This window comes from Antechinus flavipes, chromosome 3 (genome assembly GCF_016432865.1).
Source record: "Antechinus flavipes isolate AdamAnt ecotype Samford, QLD, Australia chromosome 3, AdamAnt_v2, whole genome shotgun sequence".
NCBI lineage: Eukaryota > Metazoa > Chordata > Mammalia > Dasyuromorphia > Dasyuridae > Antechinus > Antechinus flavipes.
Window position 1 is genome coordinate 241,277,436 of NC_067400.1, and position 24,992 is coordinate 241,302,427.

The 24,992-nt window shown below is 34.2% G+C and overlaps 1 protein-coding gene across 1 annotated transcript in view; it reads left to right on the top strand.

Moving 5' to 3' along the window:
* The window catches only part of C2CD2 (C2 calcium dependent domain containing 2), a 115,996-nt gene extending 102,955 nt beyond the window's left edge, over window positions 1-13,041 (top strand). The window contains exon 14 of the mRNA XM_051984765.1: window positions 9,526-13,041. Coding sequence (XP_051840725.1) covers window positions 9,526-9,746 — 221 coding nt within the window. The 3' untranslated portion in view covers window positions 9,747-13,041. The remainder of the gene's footprint in view (window positions 1-9,525) is intronic.
* The last annotated feature ends 11,951 nt before the right edge of the window (window positions 13,042-24,992 follow it).

The following is a 24,992-nucleotide window of genomic DNA, read 5'->3' on the forward strand; positions in this document are numbered from 1 at the left end:
CCTAGTTTCTGCCATATTAATTTCCAATTTTCCCAGCAGTTTTTGTCAAACAGTGAATTCTTATCTCAAAAGTTGGGATCTTTGGGTTTGTCAAATACTAGATTATTAAAGTTATTGACTGTTTTTTCCATTGAACCTAACCTATTCCACTGATCAACTAATCTATTTCTTAGCCAATACCAAATGGTTTTGGTAACCACTACTTTATAATATAGTTTTAGATCTGGTACAGCTAGGCCACCTTCATCTGATTTTTTTTTTCATTAGTTCCCTTGAAAGCCTTGGCCTTTTGTTCTTCCTGATGAATTTTGTTGTTATTTTTTCTAGGTCATTAAAATAGTTTTTTGGGAGTCTCTTTGGTATAGCACTAAATAAATAGATTAGTTTAGGTAGTATTGAAATATTTATTATATTTGCTCAACCTATTCAAGAGCACTTAATATTTTTCCAATTAGTTAGTCTGACTTTATTTGTGTGGAGTGTTTTGTAGTTTTGCTTATATAGTTCCTAACTTTCCCCTGGCAGATAGATTCCCAAATATTTTATACTATCAGCAGTTACTTTAAATGGAATTTCTCTTTGTAACTCTAACTGCTGGATTTTGTTTGTAATATACAAAAATGCTGATGACTTATGTGGGTTTATTTTGTATCCTGAACTTTGCTAAAGGTGTGGATTATTTCTAATAGCTTTTTAGTAGAAACTCTGGAGTTCTCTAAGTATAGCATCATATCATCTGCAAAGAGTAATAATTTGATTTCCTCATTACCTACTCTATTTCCTTTAATCTCTTTCTCAATTCTTATTTCCAAAGCTAGCATTTCTAATACAATATTGAATAGTAATGGTGATAGTGGGCAACCTTGTTTCGCTCCTGATCTTATTGGGAATGGTTCCAGTTTATCCCCATTGCATGTGATGCTTACTGGTGGTTTTAAATAGATGCAAGGAAAGGGATTTTAACAATTAACAAGGGAAAAGTCAAGTTCCCCAGTAGAACTCACAATTAAGCAGGAGAAAGGAAATATGCCATTAACTGGCAGTCAGAGTTTAGTACTCTAAAAAAGATAGCTGTAACTAGAAGACACCTTGAGACATGGGGAAGGCACTGAGGAGAAAGATACCACAAGGGAGAACGCTATGATGGGCTAACCATAATAGGAATTCAGCAAAGATGGCATAGACCATGGACAGATTGACAAAGGAAATTTAACCTCAAGGGTTTAACATCATAATTTAGTTTTCTGATTGGGCACAAATAGGTGGGGTTTCCCAAGACTTCCACATAGGTGAGGTTTGACCTGATCCCCATCATAGTCCTTTCTCTATTTACCTCAGGAAGTATTATAATCTTATCAGTACTTCAGGCTTTCTCTGCCAAATTTACCGTAGTTACCTAGGGATTTTTCTCTTGTCCTGATTTTGTAGTCCACCAAAGATCTATGTGTCCTTTCCCTGGTTACCTTCTTTCTCCAATCTCATCAAAATAACCTCCCTGGATCTATACCTTTCCACTTTCCCTTTATTAATTTACCCCAAATCAAAACTGACCCCAACTCTCTCCTTCCAAGATAGGATAAGAAGTATTTTTAAGCACTAAATTCACCAATATCTAGTATAAAGCTCCTGTCTCCCTTCACAAAATATCTTTTTTTACCTATAGAAACATTCATCAATAGAACCCTGTCTTACCATCAAAACTAGACCTTTCTCCTTCCACTTTTCAATCCTTTTAACTCCCTCTCAACCACTCTCCTGGAGGCTCTTTTCTTCCTGAGAAATGACAAGTGTCATCTACTCATTGCTAGCCTTCAATTTGACCCAGACATATTACATGCTCTTTTCTTTCTCTCTGATCCTTTCCCCACCTTTCATATTCTTTCATAATTTATAATGCTGTACTACAGAAAATAGAGATTCACCAGTAGTCTGGATATCTGTGTTTAATGCTCTAGACCCATTTCTTTAATATTACCTTCACAAGACTTCTACTTTCAGCCTTGCCTCCTTGTGTCTGTTTAGAAAAATAAAAATCCCTTTATTCATTTCTCCCGTCACTGTTATTATTCTTGGTGGCTGCATCTGCTTCCTTTGTCTTGCGTTTTTGTTTTCTGGGGTGATCAGGAAGCAAATAATCCTTTTATGATTTGTTTTCTAAAAATGTTTCATAATTCTCTTTATTTCTGAACATCTATCTTTTTTTTTTCCATTTATATCTAAGCTCAGATTTGTAAGGTGGGTCATCCTGGTATGTATCTTGAGCTTCGTTGCTTCTCTCCCCTCTCCCCCCCTTCTCTGGGGCAATTGGGGTTAAGTGATTTGCCCAGGGTCACACAGCTAAGAAGTATTAAGTGTCTGAGGTCAGATTTGAACTCAGGTCCTCCTAACTTCAGGGCTGGTGCTCTATCCACTGCACCACTTAGCTGCCCCCATTGCTCTTTTATGTATAGAAAAATGTTAGGTTATTAAAATTTCCTTTCCATTATTTTTGAAGGTATTTCTCTAGTTCACCTATAGAATCAGTTTCTCAACTGAATTGATAAATTTAACCATTATGTATCTGGAGTTAATAGCTTTATTTTTTGTTTATTTGGATTTTGTTTTTCTTGGAGGAGACAAATGAATTCTTTTGTTATTTCATTTTCTCTGTTCTAAAGTTCTGTGCGATTTTTTTGTATCTTTTCTTGCATTATGTTCAGGTTTTGAAATTTATTTTTAGTCAGAGTGCAAGGGATAATTTTGAAAAAAAAATTACTCAGGCATGGGTTCTGTCAATAAAAAGTTATAATAAAAAGAAAAAAAGAAAGAAAGTTAATCAGGCTATTTTGGAAGAGACAATAAAGGACTGGACTTTAAAAAAAAAAGAAATTTATTTTTAGTGTTCTTCTGGGAGACTTCTGGTTTCTTAGATTATCTCTACAAAGCCTATCTTTGAGATCAATGCTTTGTTTAAATAGAAAGCATTTTTTTTAATGTTACTGCTTTTTGCCTTTCTTCTAAATTGTCCTTCTGTATTTTTGTATTCTTACTGAGCTCTGGCCTTTTTTGTTCCTTTGCCTAAGATTTGTAATCCCTAATTCAAGTTCTTCTATTTTGCTATTGAATTTTTACTGTGCAGACCACACATTCTCCTTCCATAATCCTAATTTCTCTTCTAAAATACTTAGGAAAAATGTACTCAGGTTTCAAATTCTCAAATTCCACAGTATCCCCTATCTCATCAAATATTGGATCCTTTCCCTTTGTTTTGCAGTTGTTGTTGTTATTGGTCCTTTTTCCTTGAAGAAGGCCATGACATTAAGGAGGTGATGCCATGACATGCAAGTGAATTGGATTTATGTGGGGGTTGTGCAAGGTCATTTGCCTTACTTTTCCCTCTAGTACTATCTGGATCTTGTAGTAAGATATAGATCAGGTCAACTAGAGATGGCTCTGGATGTAATGGGCAACTTGGCTTTTTTTAAGCTGAAATCTCCAACAGGTCTCACTTTGACTGGGGCCACTCACTAGCGACTGAGGCAAAGAATCTCCTCTTTTGACTTGTCAAAAAAAAAAAAAAAACAACTAAATGAATAAATAAATCTGGGACAGGAAGACACTTAAGGTTTCTGGCCAAAGAAGAAATGATTGTTATTTACATTCAGTCTGATTCATCCAGGACCCAAATAATCAAATGGGGGGCTTGGTCTGCAACCTATTAATGCCCAATCTATGAGAATCTGGGTAGTTTTGATTTAAAGCATGGTCCTTAAGAAATCTAGCCAATAAACCCTGAGATATTTTGGGAAGATTCAGAGATAAGAGCATCTATAAGTAAGGGCATGATGTTGTATTCACAGATGTTTGAACTCCTTTTTTTTTTTTTAATAACTTTTTATTGACAGAACATATGCCTTCGTAATTTTTTACAACATTATCCCTTGCACTCACTTCTGTTCCAACTTTTCCCCTTCCTCCCTCCACTCCCTCCCCCAGATGGCAAGCGGTCTTATACATGTTAAATATGTTACAGTATATCCTAGATACAATATATGTGTGCAGAACCTAACAGTTCTCTTGCTGCACAGGGAGAATTGGACTTAGAAGGTAAAAATAACTTGGGAAGAAAAACAAAAATGCAAGCAGTTTACACTCATTTCCCAGTGTTCCTTCTCTGGCTGTGGCTGCTTCTGTCCATCATTGATGAATTGGAACTGAGTTAGATCTTCTCTTTGTCTAAGATATCCACTTCTATCAGAATACATCCTCATGCAGTATCCTTGTTGAAGTATGTAATGATCTCCTGATTCTGCTCATTTCATTTAGCATCAGTTCATGTACATTTCTCCAAGCCTCTCTGTATTCATCCTGCTGGTCATTTCTTACAGAACAATAATATTCCATATTATTCATATACCACAATTTACCCAACCCTTCTCCAATTGATGGGCATTCATTCATTTTCCAGTTTCTAGCCACTATAAAAAGGACTGCCATGAACATTTTGGCACATACAGGTCCCTTTTTCTTCTTTAGTATTTCTTTGGGATATAAGCCCAGTGGTAGCACTGCTGGATCAAAGGGTATGCACAGTTTGATAACTTTTTGAGCATAATTCCAAATTGCTCTCTAGAATGGTTGGATTCGTTCACAGCTCCATCAACAATGCATGTTTGAATTCTTTTATTAGAATTGTGAGCCTTCAACTGTTCATATTTCTTCAACTGTTAATGTTTTCCTTTTTGATTTATCTGCTTATGGTCATGGTCTTTGAAATGGAAAACCATTCCACTATCTGGAAAAAAACTCAAACAGAATCACAAAGAGTTGGATATGACTTAAAGAAATGCTATTTTAGTAGGTAAAGTACCTATGTTTTCAATTTAAAAAAAATTTTTTTTAAACTTACCAGCAGGGGGATAACAAAATAGAGGACTTTGAAGCATTCTTGATAAAAAACCCAGAATTATGTAGAAACTTTCAAGTTCAAACACAGGAGGCAAGAGGGGAAAAAAAGTAAACATGAACAACCTTAAGGGATCTAATAATAATAGCTTTTTATTTTTCAAAATACATGCAAAAATAGTTTTAAAACCTTGTGTTCCAAATTTTTCTCCCACTCTTCCTCTTTTTTCTCTTCTCTACACAGCAAGTAATCCAACATAGGCTATGCAATTCTTCTAAACGTGCAATTCTTCTAAACATATTTTCCCATACACAAGAAAAATCAGATCAAAAAGGAAAAAAATGAGAAAGAAAAAAAAAAAAAAAACAAGCAAACACACAACAACAACAAAGGTGAAAATATTATGTAGTCTCCATAGTCCTTTCTCTGGAAATGAGTGGCTCTCTCCATTGCAAATCTATTGGAACTGCCTTGAATTATTTCTTTGTTGAAAAGAACTAAGTCCATCACAGTTGATTATCACATAATTTTCATGTTGCTGTGTACAATGTTCTCTTGGTTCTGTTCACTTAGTATAGACAAATATTCACTTGTTCTTTCTAGGCTTTTTTGAAATCAGCCTGCTCATCCTTTCTTATAGAACAGTAATATTCCATAACATTCATATACTATAACTTAGTCAGCCATTCCTCAACTGATGATTATCCACTCAATTTCGAGTTCCTTGCCAGTACAAAAGGGGCTGCTATAAATATTTTTGCACATGTTGGTCCTTTTCCCTTCTTTATTATGGCTTTGGGTTATAGGTCCAATAGAGACGTTGCTGGATCAAAGGATATGCATAGTTTTATAGCCCCTTTGGGTATAGTTCCAAATTGCTCTCCAGAATGGTTGGATCATTTCACAAATTTGCCAACAATATATTAGTGTCCCAGTTTTCCAACATCTCCTTAAACATTTATCATTATCTTTTCTTGTCATTTTAGCTAATCTGAGAGGTGTGAGATGGTACTTCAGTTGTCTTAATTTGCTTTTCTCTAAACAAGTGATTTAGAACACTTTTTTCATATGACTATACTTAGCTTTAATTTCTTTATATATAAAAATTGTCTATTCATATCTTTTGACCATTCATCAATTGGAGAATGGCTTGTATTCTTATAAATTTGAAATCAATTATCTATGTATTTTAGAAATGAGTCCTTTATCAGAGGCTTCATATCATATCATTGAATGTAAATTTTTTTCCCCAAGTTTTCTGTTTCCCTTCTAAGCTTTGCTAGGAATCTAAAAAAGATAATTTTGCATTCTAATATGGAGAAATTATATATGTGTGCTCCTCAGAATCCTCTCATCATCAATGACCACTAACAGAAGATAAAATTTGGTTGATTACTTGTGTGCCAGATCATACCAATTGATGTTTGTGCATCACTTCTCTCCCTGGAAGCTTCCTCCATCCCATAGACCTCTTCCTCTAATTGGAGGAGACAGTAGAGGGCTGAAACTCTTGAGTCATTGCACTGAGTTCGGTTCAAGCACTTAGGGCTAATTACTGATTGGACAATACTCTATGGGCATATGCTTGGAAAATGGTCCTTCCCACTATCCTGTGCTGGCTCAATGATTAGTGTATACAGAGGATTGTAGGAGAGACTAGGGGGTGGAGCAAAATTAGCCAGAGTCACACTGGCTGTAGAGAGGGAGAAGGCGGTTGCAGAGATTCTATTTCAATCCTGCTTCTAAAGACCAAGAATAAAGACTAAAGACTTTTGCTTATCCTGATTCCAGCTGATTCTGGGGTGTCCTGGGTGCTAGCACGGTTGCCATAGGCTCTTCCTTTCATTTCCCACTAGGCTTCACTCTTCTGGACTTCTCTATCCCACTCTCTCATGGGGAACCTTCTTTCCTCTTCCCTCTTTTAACTCCTTTTTATGTGTTATTTTTCTCATTAGCTTATAAATTCTTTAAAGGCAAGAACTATCTTCTTTTTGCTTCATGCATTCCCAATCTGTTATTTGGTAAACACTTGATAAATGTTGACAGGAAAGACAACAAACAGTTGAATTATAGACCATTTCATAACTGAATGTCAGTTATAGTAAGAAATAAAATTGTTTTTCTTCTTTGTTTATATTATTAACCATCATCATATATTTAGGAAACATAATTAAAATTTCTTTTGTTGTTATCTATTGTTAGTAGATTTCTTTCATATGTAAAATTAAAACCTGCATAGCTATCTATATAAGTATTTTGATATGTCATAAAAATTATCCTATATTTGAAGTTTCTTTAAGAAACTAGACATGTTGTTTAGGGAGACTGGTTTGCTTTTTAAGTGCACACTATCGTGAGCAATTAATGCAACTTTACCTTCTTTATTCTTTTTATGGAGTAATGAATACAGACTGACAAAGCTAAATGGGTACTAAATTTATTATTGTGGGGTATACATACCAGTGTTAATGGTACTGCAACTGGAAATACTCTAAAGATAGAATACATTCACACACAAATTATATACATATAATATTTATAGATACAAAAATGAAAAAATACTTGACAATACTTAAAGATTCTTCTTCTTCTTTTTATATTTTTTCTTTCCCTTGGGATTTACAGGTTAGATTTTTTAAAAATTTATTATTTTTTCAACATTTACTTTTATAAGATTTTGGTTTCTCTTTTTTTCTCCCTTCCCACTCTTCAAGAGAGCAATCAATCTGATATAAGTAATATATGTACAATCATATTAAACTTATTTCCACATTAGTCATGTTGTGAAAGATGAATTAGTACAAAAGGGAAAAACAACAAGAAAAAACAACAAAAAGTGAAAATGGTTCCTTTTCCAATTTTTATGATTTCTTTGGGATACAGACCTAGAAATGGTATTGCTGGTTCAAAGATTATGCAGTTTTTTTTTAAAATAGTTTTTTGGGTATGGTTCCAAATTGGTCTTCAAAATGGCTAGATCTGTTCACAACTCCACCAATAATGCATTAGTGTTCCAATATGCCCACATTCTCTTCAACATTTAGCAGTTTTCTTTTGATATGTTAGACAATCTGATAGGTGTGAGATGGTACCCCTGAGTTATTTTAATTTGTATTTCTCTAATCAATTGTGATTTAGAGCAGTTTTTAAAATGATTTTAGATGGTTTTAATTTTTTCATTAATATCTTCATATGACTATCAGTTGGGGAATTACTTGTATTCTTATAAATTTGACTCAATTCTCTATGTATTTTAGAAATGAGGCCTTTATTCAGAAACACTGAGTATAAAATTGTTTCCCAGCTTTCTGCTTTCCTTCCAATCTTGGTTGCATTTCCTTTGTTTATGCAAAACTTTAAAGATTCAATGTAATCAAAATTAACTATTTTCTGTTACATAATGTTCTCCATCTCCTGTTTGGTCATAAATTTCTCCCTTCTCCATAAATCTGAAAGGTAAAGTATCTTTGCCCTCTAACTTGCTTATGGTATTTTCCTTTATATCTAAAGCATGTACCCATTTTGATCTTATCTTGGTATATGGTATGAGATGTTGGTCAATGCATAGTTTCTGCCATACTACATTCCAATTTTTCTATAAGTTTTTTGCAAATAGTGAGTTTTTATCCTAGAATTGTAATCTTGGGTTTATCAAATGTATATTACTATAGCCACTATATGTTGTATACCTAAACTATTCCACTGACCCACCGCTCTTATTTCTTAACCAGTACCAACTCGTTTTGATGATTGTCACTTTATAATTTTTAGGTCTGGCACAGGTAGGTCTCCTTCCTTTGTATTTTTCTCTTTACTTTCCTTGATATTGATGTTTTGTTCTTCCAGATGAATTTTATTATTTTTCTAGTTCTAGCTTTTATAATTTTTTAGCAGTTTGATTGGTATGGCACTGAATAAGTAAATTCACCTAGGTAGAATTTTCAATTTTATTATATTAGCTAGGCCTGCTCATGAGCAATTAATATTTTTCCAATTATCAGGTCTGACTTTGTGGGAAAAGTATTCTTTTTTGATATGGATATTTTTTCCTTTTTTTCATAGCAAATACCAGAAGTGGTTGTGTAATGTGGTCAGACCAATGTCTTAACCCTCTACTCCCATGCAAAGTGGGCAAGTTTTTCCTTAATAGGTATTAAAATAATTCTTGAGATTTATTTGGTATAGGGGACTAAAGGTGTAGATTGTTGACATAACTTTTTAGTCTTCTGAATTTTAAAAAAAAAACAGCTAGGAGGAGATTCAAGTTCTTATACTTATGGCTGGTTGATCATTCAGAATAAAGATAACTTTGTTCCTTTGAATCATCTCAAACTGGGTTCGTTCATGCATATAACTGTGGAATATTCTTCCTTTGCTATGGCTGATTAAATTTCTCTTTGTTAAATGTTAAATGAGTTACTAGTATCTCATTTTGTTCCAATTTTTGTACTTAAGCTATAAAAGGACTGGCCTAAGTTAAAGCTATCGCAGAACACATGCATATAGGTAAGTAGTAAATTCAGAGACATACTAAACTTTTCCTTCAATATATTTTCCTATTTCAGCATCCATTAAAAAAGAGATTATTTTAGGTTTGTCTCATTATCCACATAAATAAAAACATTTTATTGCTGTTTCAGGTGGAATTTTAAGAAAGGGAGCAAAAATCTTCTTTCATCCATGGCATCATCAGAAAAATCCTGGAATGAGCCAGTCACACAATGACCTTATATTCCTGCAGCAACCTGATGAGATTCACAGAAAATCAACAAAGATAACAAGAACTTTTAATAAGAATCTACTTTCCATATGCAGAAGCAAGAGCAAATTGAATGTCTTCTCAGTGGATCCCTCTTTATAAAACTGTGTTAACTTATGTGACATGCTTATGAACTGACCAATTGTTTCTGAATCAATATTAGAATATATGAACATAGCATCCAGTTGTATACGTTGAAAAGTACTATTTGTTAGCTCTCTGCATCTCATCATAAAGGGATAGCTTTTTGGCTATTTGGTATTTTGTTTAGAGGGCTTAATATTTGTTTTTTAAGATTGATATATTAAATAGGTAGATAGAAAAAAGATTGATGTATGATTTTGAAATAAAAATAGTACTAAAACGGGAATGTGAAGTGAAACTCAAAAATATACAAGGACTTTTTCCTTTGGTATTATCCATATTACTTGACAAGTTTTTGTTGTTTTTTGCAGAGGCAATTAGGATTGTGACTTTCTCCAGGCCACACAGCCAAGTGTCTGAGGTCAGATTTGAATTAGGTCCTCTTGACTTCAGGGCTGGTGCTCTCCGAGTACACCAACTAGCTGCCCTCTTGAAAAGTTTTGCAGATATTTAACAGACATTTTCTAAACATTTTCTAAGTTTATTACTTATAGCTGTTAATTTTTTACAATTGTTTACATTTTTCTCAATTATACCAACAGCTAATTGTAGTGCCATTGTACTAGGTAATTATAATTTCATTAGATAGAATACTGGCTAAGAAAACTTGAAAAGAGAATATAAGAGCCAAAAATGTCTATTCTTTGAAGAAAGGGGTGGGTGGGTGAGAATGCAGCCCAGGTCAGAAACAGGTCAAAATTTTTGTGTTCATTAGTAGTGGAATCAATCAGTGAGTAGCATCTGCATTCCCAGCCTAGAAAACACAAGAGGGATATTGTTGCATACAGGGCTATTGCAGAAGTGATCTATGCTTCTTGCTACTGTCTTAGCCTAAGTAATTTTTTTCTCCATTGGACCTCGGAAACCTATTTTCCACCATTTTTGACTTCTGCTTTTGCTCATCTTGTGTGCATTTATTTAAAAAAGTTTTACCAATCTCTTAATGTTATTAATCTATTTTGTTTAGATTTCCTCAATTGCTTAGTTTCCTCAATATAAAAACAAATGGATGTTTGAGACTAGTAATTTCTTTAGGTCTGGTTTTCTAATAATATTTTGAATACCTTTTATTACATCCCCATCATTTTTCATTAATGATTAGGCTAAGAATTGCAAGTCCTGTCACTTTGGATTGCACCTTGAGTTCCTGTGCAACCATTATTCTATTCCCTTGTGTGGGTTCAGAATAATCTCATGTTGTTCAAATGTTTTCCTTATTAATTGAAGGCTTTACAGAATTTTTTGTCAGTGAACTATCCTTTAAATTATAATTAACCACTATGTATATTGAGTTGACTGCATAAATTGTTTTGTGTTTTTTTTTTTTTTTTTTGCTTGGGTGGGGATGGGGAGGGTCTATTTAGGCAATCTACTGATTCAATTGATATGTTTTTGTGTCTTGAAGATGAAGGCAATTTTCTTGCAATGGGTCTTCAGGTTTTTTGACTTTTCAGGTTCTGGCAGATTTTTAAAGTTATCTACACATCTTGTATTTAATATCAATGTTTTGTTTGTATAGAAAGCATGCTTTGATATTGCTTTATTCTTCCAGATTTACCTTTACTTCTTTGTATTTGTTCCTCTTTATTTTTTCATTTCTTCGGTAAAACTTATCATCATGAATTTATCCCATACGTTATTTCTGTTACTCAAGCCATCAATTCTGATAGAATCAAAATTTTGAGTTTGACGACTCCTGACATCTTTGATAAAATCAGCCTTCACTTCTCTCCCCATCTCCCCTCCTTATTTTCCCATAATACTTTGATTCCTTCCCTCTGGATGGCTATTTCTTTAGGGGCAAGATCGTCAAGTCTTCTTAGTCTCCTCCCATGCTAGGCAATTCCTAGGTCACCAGCTTTAGTGTCTTCCCTAAGTAACACCTGGGAGGACAAATGGATCTAGTTGAATGATGGGTGCTTTCCTTCTGATTTAATAGCATCATATAGCTATAAGCACATGGCCTTCCCCAGTTCTACTCCCGATTCTCTGCCTCAGTGCTGTTGTAGCACTGAGTATTGTGACACAGGGATGTTGCTGCACCAAAGGCTATTGCTGCACAGTGATGCCATGATTCTTGCTGCTGCCTCTGCCTAAGGGCATTTCTTCCTTGAATCTCTTTAGCACCGGGTAGGGTAGGTGGGGTGTTTCTATTAAAAACCCTGGTCTGCTTGTACAGCCCTGCATTTATATCATTGTGGCAGTGGGTAAAATGATGCTGAATGATCATGCTAAAAGTTGGGTATAATGTTAGTTCACTATATATATATATATATTATAGCTTTTTATTTACAAAACATACGCATGGATAATTTTTCAACGTCCACTCTTGTAAAACCTTTTCTCCCTCCTTCCCGCCACCCCCTCCCCTAGATGGCAGGTAGTCCAATATATGTTAAATCCAAAATATGTATACATATTTATATTGTTATCTTCTGCACAAGAAAAATCGGCTCTGGAAAGAAAGTAAAAAACCTGAGAAGGAAAACAAAAATGCAAGCAAACAATAACAGCAAGAGTGGAACTGCTCTATTGTGGTCCACACTCATTTCCCACACTTCTCTTTCTGGGTGTACCTGATTCTCTAAATTATTGATTAGTTGGAACTGGTTTGAATCATCTCATTGTTGAAGCTAGCCATATCCATCAGAATTGATCATCATATAATATTGTTGTTGAAGTGTCTAATGATCTCCTGGTTCTGCTCATTTCACTTAGCATCAGTTCAAGTAAGTCTCTCTTGGCCTCTCTGAAATCATCCTGCTGGTCATTTCTTACAGAACAAGTTCACTAATTTTTAACCTCTCGTTTTTTTGTTTTTTTTTTTTTGGTGTCTGAAACAATTGGAGAAAATTGAATTGCTTTAGCTTTTGCATATAATACCTACTTTGGAGAGGATCAGAGAAAATTTCTACTCCTGCTAGTCTCAAAAACAAAAGGAAACAAAGCCTGAAGGGCTTTGATAAAGAGGTAAGGGAATAAACTCCCATTCTATTCCTTTAAAGAAGTGGGAGATCCTGGGTGTGGTATATCTTGCATATTTTTCAGACTTTTGCTGATTTTTTTCTTCTCTTTCTTAAGATATTGTTATATGGAATAACTGGGAGGGAGAAAGAAAGGATTTAGGAGAAAATTTATTGTAAAAAAAAAGCTATCAATAATTTTTTTTAAAGCATGTAAAAATGGAAAGGATGAAATACCCCATAAGCTTTTAACTTTTTAAAAAATAAATTCTACATGTTTCCGCATTGAATTCTTTAATATTGATAAAATTTGGCAGTGTAAAAATTATGGCTTAAGAGGACATTATCCCCACTCTATAATCTTCAGTCTCTGATTCAATTTCTCTAGTGCCTACAAGAATGTTCATTCCTGCCTGATCCCCCACAACTCATTTGCTCATTAGCTCTCCTGTATCTGCTCCTTTTTGTGGCTAAACTCATTGAGAAAGCTGTCTATAAATGGCTTCCACCTTATCATTCAACCAAAACTGCTTTTTCTAAAATTCTCAGGGATTTAATTGCTAAATTAAATGGCCTTTTTTCCTTCCTCATCCTTCTTGCCCTTTCTACAGTTTCTGACTCTTAATCATCTTCTTCGCTCTGATGTATTTTTAAAATTTTCAATGGTATCTTATTTTTCCAAATATATGTAAAGATAGTTTTCAGCATTCATTTTTTTGTAAGACTGTTTCAAATTTTTCTCTCTCCTTTACCTCCTCCTCCCCAAGATGGCAATCTGATATAGGTTAAATATGTGCAGTTCTTTTAAACATGTTTTCATATTTATGATGTTATACATGAAAAATCAGATTAAAAAGGAAGAAACCGTGAGAAAGAAATAAACACACAAACAAAAGGGTAAAATACTATGCTTTAATCCACATCCAATTTCTATAGTTCTCTCTCTGGATGTGGATGGCATTTTCAATCTTGACTTGATTAGAATTGCCTTGAATCATTGTATTGTTGAGAAGAGCCAGTCCATCACAGTTGATTATCAAATAATCTTATTAACTATATACAATATCCTCTTGGTTCTGCTCATTTCACTCAGCCTGATATTCTCTTCATTCTTGATTTTTCATGACACTGCTCTCTCCTGGTTCTCTTCCTGACTACTATTCAGTCTCCTTATTAACTAGTCTCTCTTGACCTCTAGCCTTATATCTCTAGCTGCCTAATGGAATTGATTATTTTGTGGACATCTTAAACTCGCTTGTCCAAAAATGAATTATCTTTCCTTCCTTAAACCCCCCTCTTCTCAATTCCCCTATAATTGTCCTTGGCACTACTATACTCCCAAAAAACAGTTCCTAACCTAGGGTCACATACCTCATTTTTCCATATCCAACTTGTTGCCCAAGCCTGCTTTTTACCTTTTGTAACATCTGTGCCCCTTTCTCTTTTCTGAAACTGCTTCTAGTCTCCTACAGACCCTTATCATCTCATTACTGAACCAATGCACAAGCCTCTTGGTTGGCCTCCTAGCCCCAAATCTCAGTTACAATCCATCCAATTAATGTTCATTAATTAATGAATAATAATTAACTCCTGGCAGTACAATTATGCGGATCCAGGTCCTTCTTCAGGAACCATAAGTGCCATTATGTGCTAGGCACTATGTCTGGGGCTACAAAAAGAAGCAAAAGACAATCTATTCCCTCAAGGAGCTTATAGTCTAATGAAGACAACATGAAAACAAATATATATAAAGGAATCTACATATAAGATAAAAAGGAAATAATTAAACGAGAGAAAGTCTTATAATTCAAGACAAGTTAGGGAAGGCTTCCTGTAGAAGGTGAGCACAGGTCTGACCATGTCATCTGTTTACTCACTAAATTCCATTGACTCTCTTTTACCTCCAAGATTGCATATAAACTTCTTTTTGGCTCTTAAAGACCTTTAGAAATTGATCCCTTTCTCCCATTCCAGAATTCTTATACACCTTACTCTCCTTATGCTCTGCCATCCAGTGCTTAGCAGTGTGACTGGCATTTTCATTGGCTGAAATGTCTTCATAGGCATTCCCCTATGCCTGGAACACTGTCCCTCATTTTCTTATGGCTTCCCATAATTAGTAATTGAAACCAATTTTCTGGAAAAAGCCTTTATTGACTCTTTGATTATCTCCCATTTATTCCCCATGTGTATATTGGTATATAGATGTTTTTATATTGCTTTCCTTCAATTAGCCTGAGCTCGTTGAGGGGAATAATTTTTTTTACCCCTTATCTTCCTATCTCCAGGGATTAGCAAAGTGTTTGTTACACAGTAGGCACTTAATGTTGACTAAAGAAAAATGTCAAAACTCTTTTTAAAAAAATGTGAGAATTGTCTTCTAAGAATGTTCCTGGAATTCATTATCTTGTCACTTTAAAACATCTTTCAGTTATATCTTTACTTATAAGAAAAGTTAATCTAAAATACCTACTGTTTAGAAACCTAAAGAACAGCTTAAAAAAATTCCCAGGGAGAATACAGGATTGGTACTTCCATTTTATAGAACAAGGTTTTCACTTTCTATTTACACTTTGTTCTGCTTTGTTTTTTTCCCTTCTGCCATTCAAAATTTGGGGAGAAAACTTATTTACTAAAGTGATTTTTTGAAATGCTTTTGATCAAACAATTTAATTTAAAAATATTTTCAGTTTGATTTTGACGTCTACATGAAACGCTATATTTTGGAAGAACAACAAATTGAGTTTGTGGCTTAATTATTATTTTTTAAACGATGAATACTCACCTCTCAGGTTACTGATACTTTCCCTACCACATAAACGGCCAAAAGATATGTATAATTAAACTATAAATAAAAAACTTAAGACCAAGTTCCCTACATCAAAGAAAAGGGAAGTCAGATTAACCTTATCTCTACAATCCCTTCTAATACTAGAACCAGAGTATTGCAATTATTTAACAGTGAAAGGGAAGTTGTTTTTCTTATGGAATCCTTGAGAAGTCAGGGACTGTAGGACAGCAGGAGTGCCAGAAAACTGCATCCGCGTGGGAGCCCCCAACTCTGAGGTGTCTAGATAGAGCTCCGTTTGGGACCTCCTACCAACCTTTGAGCCCTCATTCGCGACGAGATATAGGGACTCCTCTAAAAGTCTTTTCTGAATGATGGGGGGAGAAAAGTGAGAGAAGACAGGAAACGAAAGAGGAGGGAGAGAAAAAGGGAGAGGAAGGAAGGTGGGAAAGGAAGAGAAAGAGGGAGGGGAGGAAGAAAGGAAGAAAAAAGAGGGAAAGGAAGATGCAGACACGTGACCTCAGCTTGAACAGGTGAGAGTACTTTGCAGGAAACACCTGCCAAAACCTGAAGAAACCGCTATGGGCACCGGAAGCGTGAGCTCTTCTAGATCTCCTTAGGCCTATTACTCAAACGCTCCTTTTCTACACCGACATATATACATACACACACTCACACACATACACTCTGTACTGGCTATATAACTCCAACAGCCCCGTTCCGAGAAGAACTTGGGAAGAGACTGGATCCGGGTGTCCAAGGGCAGTATAACTGATACAGGCGAGCCAATCATAGCATACTACAACTCCCAAGATGCCTTTTCCGCCTTCTTGGTTTCCGGTGCTGCGTAGTTTCCGGAGCGGATCGCAACCTGGAGTCCGGATCCGATCCCGGTCTGCACATTCCAAAGGCAGGTAACCCCCCCCCCCCGCCCCCCGACCACCCCCTGCACGCGCTGCTACCTCCAGCCCCGCGCACCCCTATCCTTGCCCCGTTCACCGGCACCCCCAGTGAGCACCCGAGTGTCCCCAGGGCCCACCATTAGAGGGAGGGGAGGGAATCCTCCCTCCCTCCCCTCCTTCTCTCTAGCCCCACGGGGTTGACTTGCACTCAACACACGGTCCCCAGTCCATCCGCCATGCCGACTGTTCTTTGTTACATTCTCTGAGTTGAAGGGGAACAGTTGGAGATCGGAGTCAAAACCCGGCTGGATTTCAGCAGAGTAACTCCTGGATTTCCCTAGTTTGCTCTATGTACACACCAGCGCCGCGTCGCACTGCTTAGGGTTGCAACGGGAAGCAGCTTTAAAAAAAAAAAAAAAAAAAAAAAAAAAGCTGCCAGGGACTGGGCTTTTTTTTTTTTTTTTTTTTTTTTTTGGCCTGGCTGACGGATCTTGGGTTGGATCAGTACGTGCCTTTGTGCGGCGCCCCTGTATTATTGTCTTGTCTTGGGCTTTCCAGAGCCCTAAAAAAGTCCATACTAATCTTAGAGGTTAGGGGGGAAAAGGGTGTTGTGGGGCGGGTGTGGCAATGACATTCTCTTCTAGAGCTCCATCTTCCACAGCTGCTTACTTTGCGGGAGGGTTAGTTTTGGAGGGAGGGACCTAGAAGCCAATTTTGGATAAGGAGGCTATATGTCAATTCGTTGTGCTGGGATCTGGAGGATCGTTTTCCAGATAATCCAAGCAATATTATTTTCCGCCCTCCCTTATGCATTGGTTTAAATAGGCTCTTTTGTAAGGCCCTGGGAGAACTTAATTGGTGGAGAGGTCTGGATTGAAATTTGGAAGGGATTTCTCTTTTCTCTCCCCACCCACATTTTAGAGACGTTACCCCGAAGTAGAAGTCTTGAAACATTCAGCATTTTCTCCTTCGCCCCCCAAATCCTTTTATATTAAATCCATTTTTGGTGAGGAGGTAAACGAAATAAAAAGCTTTTTGTACATATGCTGAGTAATTTCCCCTATTTAAAAATTCCTGAGCTGTCCATTATAATGCGAATGATGATTCGACTACGGGGATTTAAGGATTGTATTCAAAGTCCTTTGAATCAGTTCCTCCTGCTATTTCTTTTCTGGGGCCTAGGTGCTCTAAGGTGCTCATCTTACCTTCCTAGATGGCGCTATTATCTTTAGCTCCTGGATTTCACACTTTGGCATGAGTAATTAGATGCAAAGGGTAGGAAAGCAAAATTCTACCCCAGTTCTCTATGGAATGGTGCAACCAATGATTGTAGTTGGCAGTTCCTTTCCTTTAATATTATGGTAGTTTATATAACTCTTATGTTATTATATGCAATTATGTTAATATTTTATATATTACAATTATATTGTGTATATATATATATATGATATTAACCCACTTGAATTGGGTTTCTAAATGGTTTTCATTTCCTCACACTGTATTGAAACAAATCTTACTTCCAATAGACTTAATCCTAAATCTTCAAAAGCAAATGGAAGGAATATTTGGAGTTAGGAAGACCTGAATTCAAATCCTGCCTCAGATGCTTAATATCAGTATTATTATATCAATATATTATTAATATTGACATTTTATATTTTCTCTGTGAGTGCTTCTAACATCTACAACTAGTTATAAATAAATCAGTTAGATTGTTAAATTTGTAGGTTTACACAACTTGTAATTGGGCTTACAACTTCAATAAAGATTGTCTTTTAAAATTTCAATTAAAAATTTAATAAAACATTTTAATCTTCATATTAACTTGATTTTGTATTAGAATCTAAAGAACAAATTTAGATGGCATTTCTCTCATGGATTCATGGTGTAGTGTGACCATTGTTTATGGTACGACTTTTTATTGTCTTGATTTCACATGGTTTTTTTCCTAGCAGCAGTTTCACAAACAAATATTATGTACTATTGGGTCTGTTCCCTTGCATTCTGGTGTGGGTGATTAATAAAATATGAACTGTAACATAGATTTTGAAGAAAAAATATGCAACTACGCATTTTGCATATTTGCTTTTTATATACTTCTAATTTGGGGAAATTGTGACAAAAATGCAAATAACAATATAATGTTTAATGTTGGAATTAGGGACCCTCTTTCTTAAACAAGTTTCAGATTCAACATATTAGATTGTAACTACATTCCTTGAGAAGAAATTCTTAGGCTATATCATCTTAGGAAGAAGAAAAGCGGGGAAAATAGTACTGAATTTAGATATAGAAAAACGACTTGGGGAATGCTTGTGTGATCTTGGAGAAAGTCACTTAGCCTTTAAAGTCTCAGTTCCCTCATCTATAGAAATTGATGTAGAAAATAGATATAAATCTACCTTCTTTTAGTTGAGTTATTGTGAGGATTGAATTATTTAGTCTGTAGTACTTTGAAAGTTATAAAGCTTATCAAAATATAAATTGATATTATCTGGGCAAAAAATTAAATATACTGCATACGGTTTTTTAAAAATGAACTTAAAAAAAATTACATATAAAATTTTAGAGCCCTGGTAAAAATTTGTTTATTGTCAATTTGTGTGAATAACATTAGCAAATTATGAATGGGTTTTTTTTTTTTACTGAGAGATATCAAGACCCCTTTATGTTATCCCATTCTTTTTGACTATCGTTCATGCTTACCTACAGATCTTCAGTAAAAGATTTATCCAACAGAACTGAGCCCTTTTTTGGGCCTTTCAGTATATAGAAATACCAGTGTGCTGCATTTCTGATTTTCTATTTGTTGTTTCACTCTTTTTCTAGCCATATGTGGTTTCAAACAATGTCTTTTATTCAACTTTTGGTTTTAGTATTCAAGTCTTTTTGATCACAAATCTGGTGTTCTTTCCATTCTACTTTGCTGCTGCAGTCTATTTTGTACCTGCTATGAATCTTTCAATTCTGAGATTTTGTTGTTCCAGCATTCAGAGCTAAATTTTCACTAGGAAATTAGTGATGTTAAATAGATGGAATTTTGTGGCACCATACTATTTAGGATCATTTTAAGTACTTTATGATTCCTCAAATTTTTTCTCACTACTCAATACTAGACCCATCTACTGTTCATCTACAGTCTTGATGTCTGTAAATCTATTGTTTGACTGACTTTATAGGCCGCCCATCAAACTGCAGGTCATTGGCAATATATAGTTTTTATTTATTGAGTTCTCAATTGTGGTATGTTCATCCAGTCTTTTTCACAATGGTTCTCTATAAGGAAGATTTTGTAATATGAGGCTTGATGTACAAAGCCAATTTATAAATAAATGTATTCAGATAATTCATTTGCACTTTTCCTGGACATTATCCATGAAATTGTCAAGCATCATCCATAAGAAACAGTATTTTATAGTAGAAAGAGTGCTAGATCCAAAAACTTCAATTGTAATCTTGCTATTGCCATGCATTGTTTAAGTATGAACAAATCACTTAACTTCTCTGAGCCTCAATTTACGTATCTGTAAAATGGAGACAACATCTGTAATATATACTCTGTAGAGTTGTGGTAAAATCAAATGAGATTTTTGTGAAGTGTTTCTCAAATCTTAAAGTTTTACAAATTAAAAAATGTATATATAGATATCTGTATCAATCTTCTACAAAGCAATATTCACTTCAGAAATGTGTCTGGGATAAAGATATAAGTATTTCCCCCTAATAAATAAGAGTATAATCTCTTCATGTATCTTATCATCAGAAGTGAGGAGTGTGAGGAAAGAAGAGGTTCAACTTAGCTCAGTTCCTATACAGAATTGGTTCCACCAAATTTACAACCAAAGGCTTTACTTCCAGATGAATTCTGCTAGATTGAAGTCTCAAATGTTACTCTTATTCTTCTCAGTTTATACTATTAATCATTCCTTGCTCCTTGTGGCATCAATTCTAAGCTGCCTACAAAACCTGGCCTGGTTATAACTCCTGGATTCTAGTGGCTTAAATGCCCAAGATCAAGTATTCCCCTATATTTAGAATGGAACAGAGCAAATAAAAAGGCCAAACAGGCCTTTCGAGGAGGATCATATGACTAGAGAAAGGGAAGTTGCCCTTGACCTTCCCTTTAAAATATGGCTATTTTTACTGGATAGTATCATACCCACCAGAGTGCAACTGAATATGATGATGTGAAGAGTCATAATATATTATAATTGTCAATTGTTAATTTTATCAGTTGTTTTGTTAGTCTTGGTCTCCAGGATTATTTTATGTGAATATTCTGGATTATTAAAATTATTCCTGAGGTTATATGTGTCAGTCTTATAACTTTGATATATACTTTGTATTTTTTAATAAGAACACATTATTTGAGGAGAACCTTCAAAGGTTGCAGGTTGCTTTTAAAAATCAATCAATAATTTTTTTTTTTTTGTAATAAGAAATCCCCTAGGGAATTGAAGTGTCATAAAGACAGCTCACTACTATAAAAAAGAGCAATATAGTGATTAGCCAATATTTTGATGACACATGCCAACATTCTCAACTTAATTTTCAAAAAAAATCTTGACACCTTTACAAATACAATATTGTATGGGAAGATAAAAAAAATTCTTGTTCTGTCAGCTCATAATAAACAACCTCACAGGAAAATCAGAGCAAAGAAAACCTTATGGAATACTTGGTTTAAAAAATTAATTTCTTTTACATGATGTGACTTAATATTTTCTTGTAGGCATGAAACTATACCCTATTTAATAAAGCAGTTTTCTGACCTTTTTTTTTTTTTTTTTTTTTTTTTTTGGTGGGGGGAATAAGTTATTTTATTAAAACAGTGTTGGCTAATTGGATTCTTTTCAAAATTCATGCAGCCCCTAAGTAAATTTAATATAAAGGAAAAGGAAGATACAATTAAGGAAACAAAGAATTCATTCATGGTGTGGAAACCTTGAGGCACAAAGAATTAGTATGACTTAGCTGAAGTCACAGAATACATTGTTGGCAGGGCCATTAGTTGTGATTCTTGAGCAAATTCGGCCATACTTGTATACTTTGGAATAAATGTACTAATAAATTTATCAGAATATTAAAAAAAATCACTTTTTATTTGAGTCTCTTGGAATTATTTTTCCTGGACTTGACTCATCTTCTGTTGTAACTTTTGAACTAGCTAGCACATGAAGGCTTAATTTCCTTATGTATGAAGTATATGAATATAGGAGTATGTATATGAGTATATATATGAAGTATAGAAGATACATAATTAAAATTCTCCAGTGTAAATTGAGCCAATAGCTTTAACCTTTTTTACTAAACTTCTACTAGAGTACTAAAAGTACTCTACATAACTTAGAATATTTTTTCTGTTCCACCATATTTTTTTTATCCATGTACACATTTTGTAATGAACTGCCCATATTTTGTTGAAATATTAATCGTCTTTCAAGACACAGTTCCATTGCCTATATAAATTCCTGGTTCTTTACTAAATGTTCTAGTCAGCTCCAAATTAAACATTTAGTCATATCTTAACAGGGTTACAAAGATGAAACAACTCCCAAAGAGCTTAAAATAAGGAGGGGAAGGATAAAAACAGGAGAGAAAAATATAATATATACATGTAAGGGGATGGGGGAAGAGGGAAGAAATAGAAAAGGGATAAAAGATCACCATAACTGATGAGCACATTGAAAAAATCTGGGAAAATGCAATGTAAAACATTTGTGGACCATGCAAAGTAGTGGATGGGAATGTCTTCTCATATCTCTTCTTTTGAGCCATCTAATTCTTTATAATACAAAATTTACCTTTTTTTTTTGGTAGTTCATAATATATTGTTGTATTTTGTTGACTTTTGTGTATACTACACTCTGCATCCACTCATATAATCCACTATTTATTGCTTTTTTCATTTTTTTACAGCAGTGTAAATATACCATGATATGTTTAGTCATTTCCCAATGACTGGACACCTATTTTGTTTCCAATTTTTTGCTGTCATGAAAAGTACTCCTATAAATATTTTAGTATAATATGAGTACTTAAGTAGCTTCCTAGAGGTATATAATACCTTAGTATGCTTACATAAACTTTTGTTATAATGTGGGTATTTGGATGGCTTCCTTGGGGTATAATATCTTAGTGTGCTTACATAGACTCCCTGAATTATGGACTCAGGTGATGGATAATTCATTCATTCTTTTTACTTAATTCCAAATTTGAAAATGGTTGTATTTCATCATTAATACACAAGTATGTTTATTTTCTTTTTGTCATCTTTGTCAATTTTCAGTATGTAAGATGAAACTTCAGGGTTGTTTTGATATACATTTCTCTTGTCATTAGTGGCTTGCAGTATTTTTTTTTCATATGGATTGGTAATATTGTGCAATTCTTCTAAGCACTGTTTGTTCTTTTTCTGTACTTTTATGTTGGAGATAGCTTTCAGGATATATATATATGCATGCACATACATACACATGTACATAAAGAATATGATTATGTCAATACATATACACAGAATACATTGGTGTGGATAAATACAAACACATATATGTGTTTGCTATAAGCTATTCCCCAATAGAAAAATGGTCAAAGGATATGAATATATGATTGAATATATATCAACATAAATGTGATATGAATATGTAATTCTTAAGAGAATTACAAACTATTATAACTATATATCTGTATTAAATAATTGTTTGTATGTTTGTGTAAACACCAATATTGCACTAAATTACCTGTTTTATTACAGCTCATCTAATATTTGTAATTTTCCTTTTTTTTTCTTTTTTTTAAAATTTAAACTAAGGCAGATGCACCAGCAGGCTATCGAGATAGTCTAGGTATGGACTATAGCAAAGTTTCTTAAATTTTTTCCTCTGTTTCTTCCCTCTTCCCCAATCCTTTTACATGTACATATTATATTTTTCTCTCCTCGTCTTACTGCCTTTTCTCTCTTCCCCCTAATTTGTTTAAACCTATATGGGGCTGTGTAACTAAATGTGGGGATCACAAAATTATGATGTATTATCAGTAAATGTTTAATTTGATTACCTATTTTATATGCCTGTATATCTGGGGTCACATAAAAATTTCTCTAGTGAGAAAGGATTGCTAGTGGAAAAAATTTAAGAAGCCCTGGATTTTAGGGCAAACTTGGCAGCATAGTGGCTAGAGTCCTAAGCCCAAAGTCAGGAAGAAATAAAATCTTGCCTCAGATATTTATTAGCTGTGACCTGGGTGAGTCACGTAACCTCTGTTCCTCATCAATAAAATGATCTGGAAAAGGAAATGACAAACCATTGTAGTAAGAAAACCCCAAATAGACTCAGAAAGAGTGAAACATAACTGTGCAATACCTATCATTTTAAGAAATGCTCATTTTTTCCTGTGCTTTCTAGTATTTTTAATAGGTATGGATCTCTTGTACTTTGTCTAAAACTTTTTTCTATCTCTATTGACATAAACATATAATTTTTATTTTTGTTATTGTTGTGGTTAATTAGGTTTACAGTTTTTCTAATTTTGAATTAGCCTTCTGCATTTCTGATATAAATCCAGGCAGATTATAGTTTACTATTTTTGTGATATATTGCTGTAGTCTCTGTACATTTATTTTAAATGTTTATATCAATATCCATTAATCAAATTGATTTATAATTTTATATGTTTTGAGTCTTCTTTTTTTTTTTTTAAATCAAGTATCAAGATTATATTTGTTTACCTTTTGCCTTTTGAATCACCCAGGGTCACACAGCTAATATTTGTCGAAGATTGCAATTGAACTCAGAGGCTCAGTGCAGGCCTAATGCTTTATCTTATGTGCCATTTAGCTGTGCCTTTGGCTATGTATATATTTTTTTCAAAGAGTTATTGTAGTATTGGGATTAATTGTTCCTTAAAAGTTGTGGTAGAATGTATAAATCCTTCTGGTCCTGGAAAGTTTTTCTTTGGGAGTTCACTTATTTCATTTATAGTTTGTTCAATTTATTTTTCTAAAATAGAGTTTGTGGTAAGAGAATTTCTGTGTTAGGCCTCTTGCCATTGTGATAAGAGAAAGACTGTGATGGGAAGGGAATTTTGGTTCAGATTTCTTGCCATCACTCTGATAAAAAAAAAAAAAAAAAAGAGTAAAATGCTCCAGCCTCTATTTTGAGCTTTTGAAGATTGTTCCTATAAGCTCAGAAGTCAGAACACCTGCAAAATCAAGATTGGGAAAGTCACAGTTTCTGTTTTGACCTTCTGGCTATATCCATATTTTGTCTGTTTTGTTACTCGTTATCAGATATATATGCTTATCTTCTACTTTCTGTAAAATTCCATTTTTCTATGTTGCTTATATATTAATATTCTATATAAGGCTGCTGAAACCAATGAATTAGATTGACTTCATACTGATAAGCCTATGCTCCAAGTGTAAATAAAATTTACAGATAACTATTTCATGGTGATTGGCAGCTGTATTTCATCAGTGGAATTGTTGGATAATTTTTGTATCAGATTACTTAAATAATGTATTTTTTTTAAATCAGAAAATCTTTTTCAATAA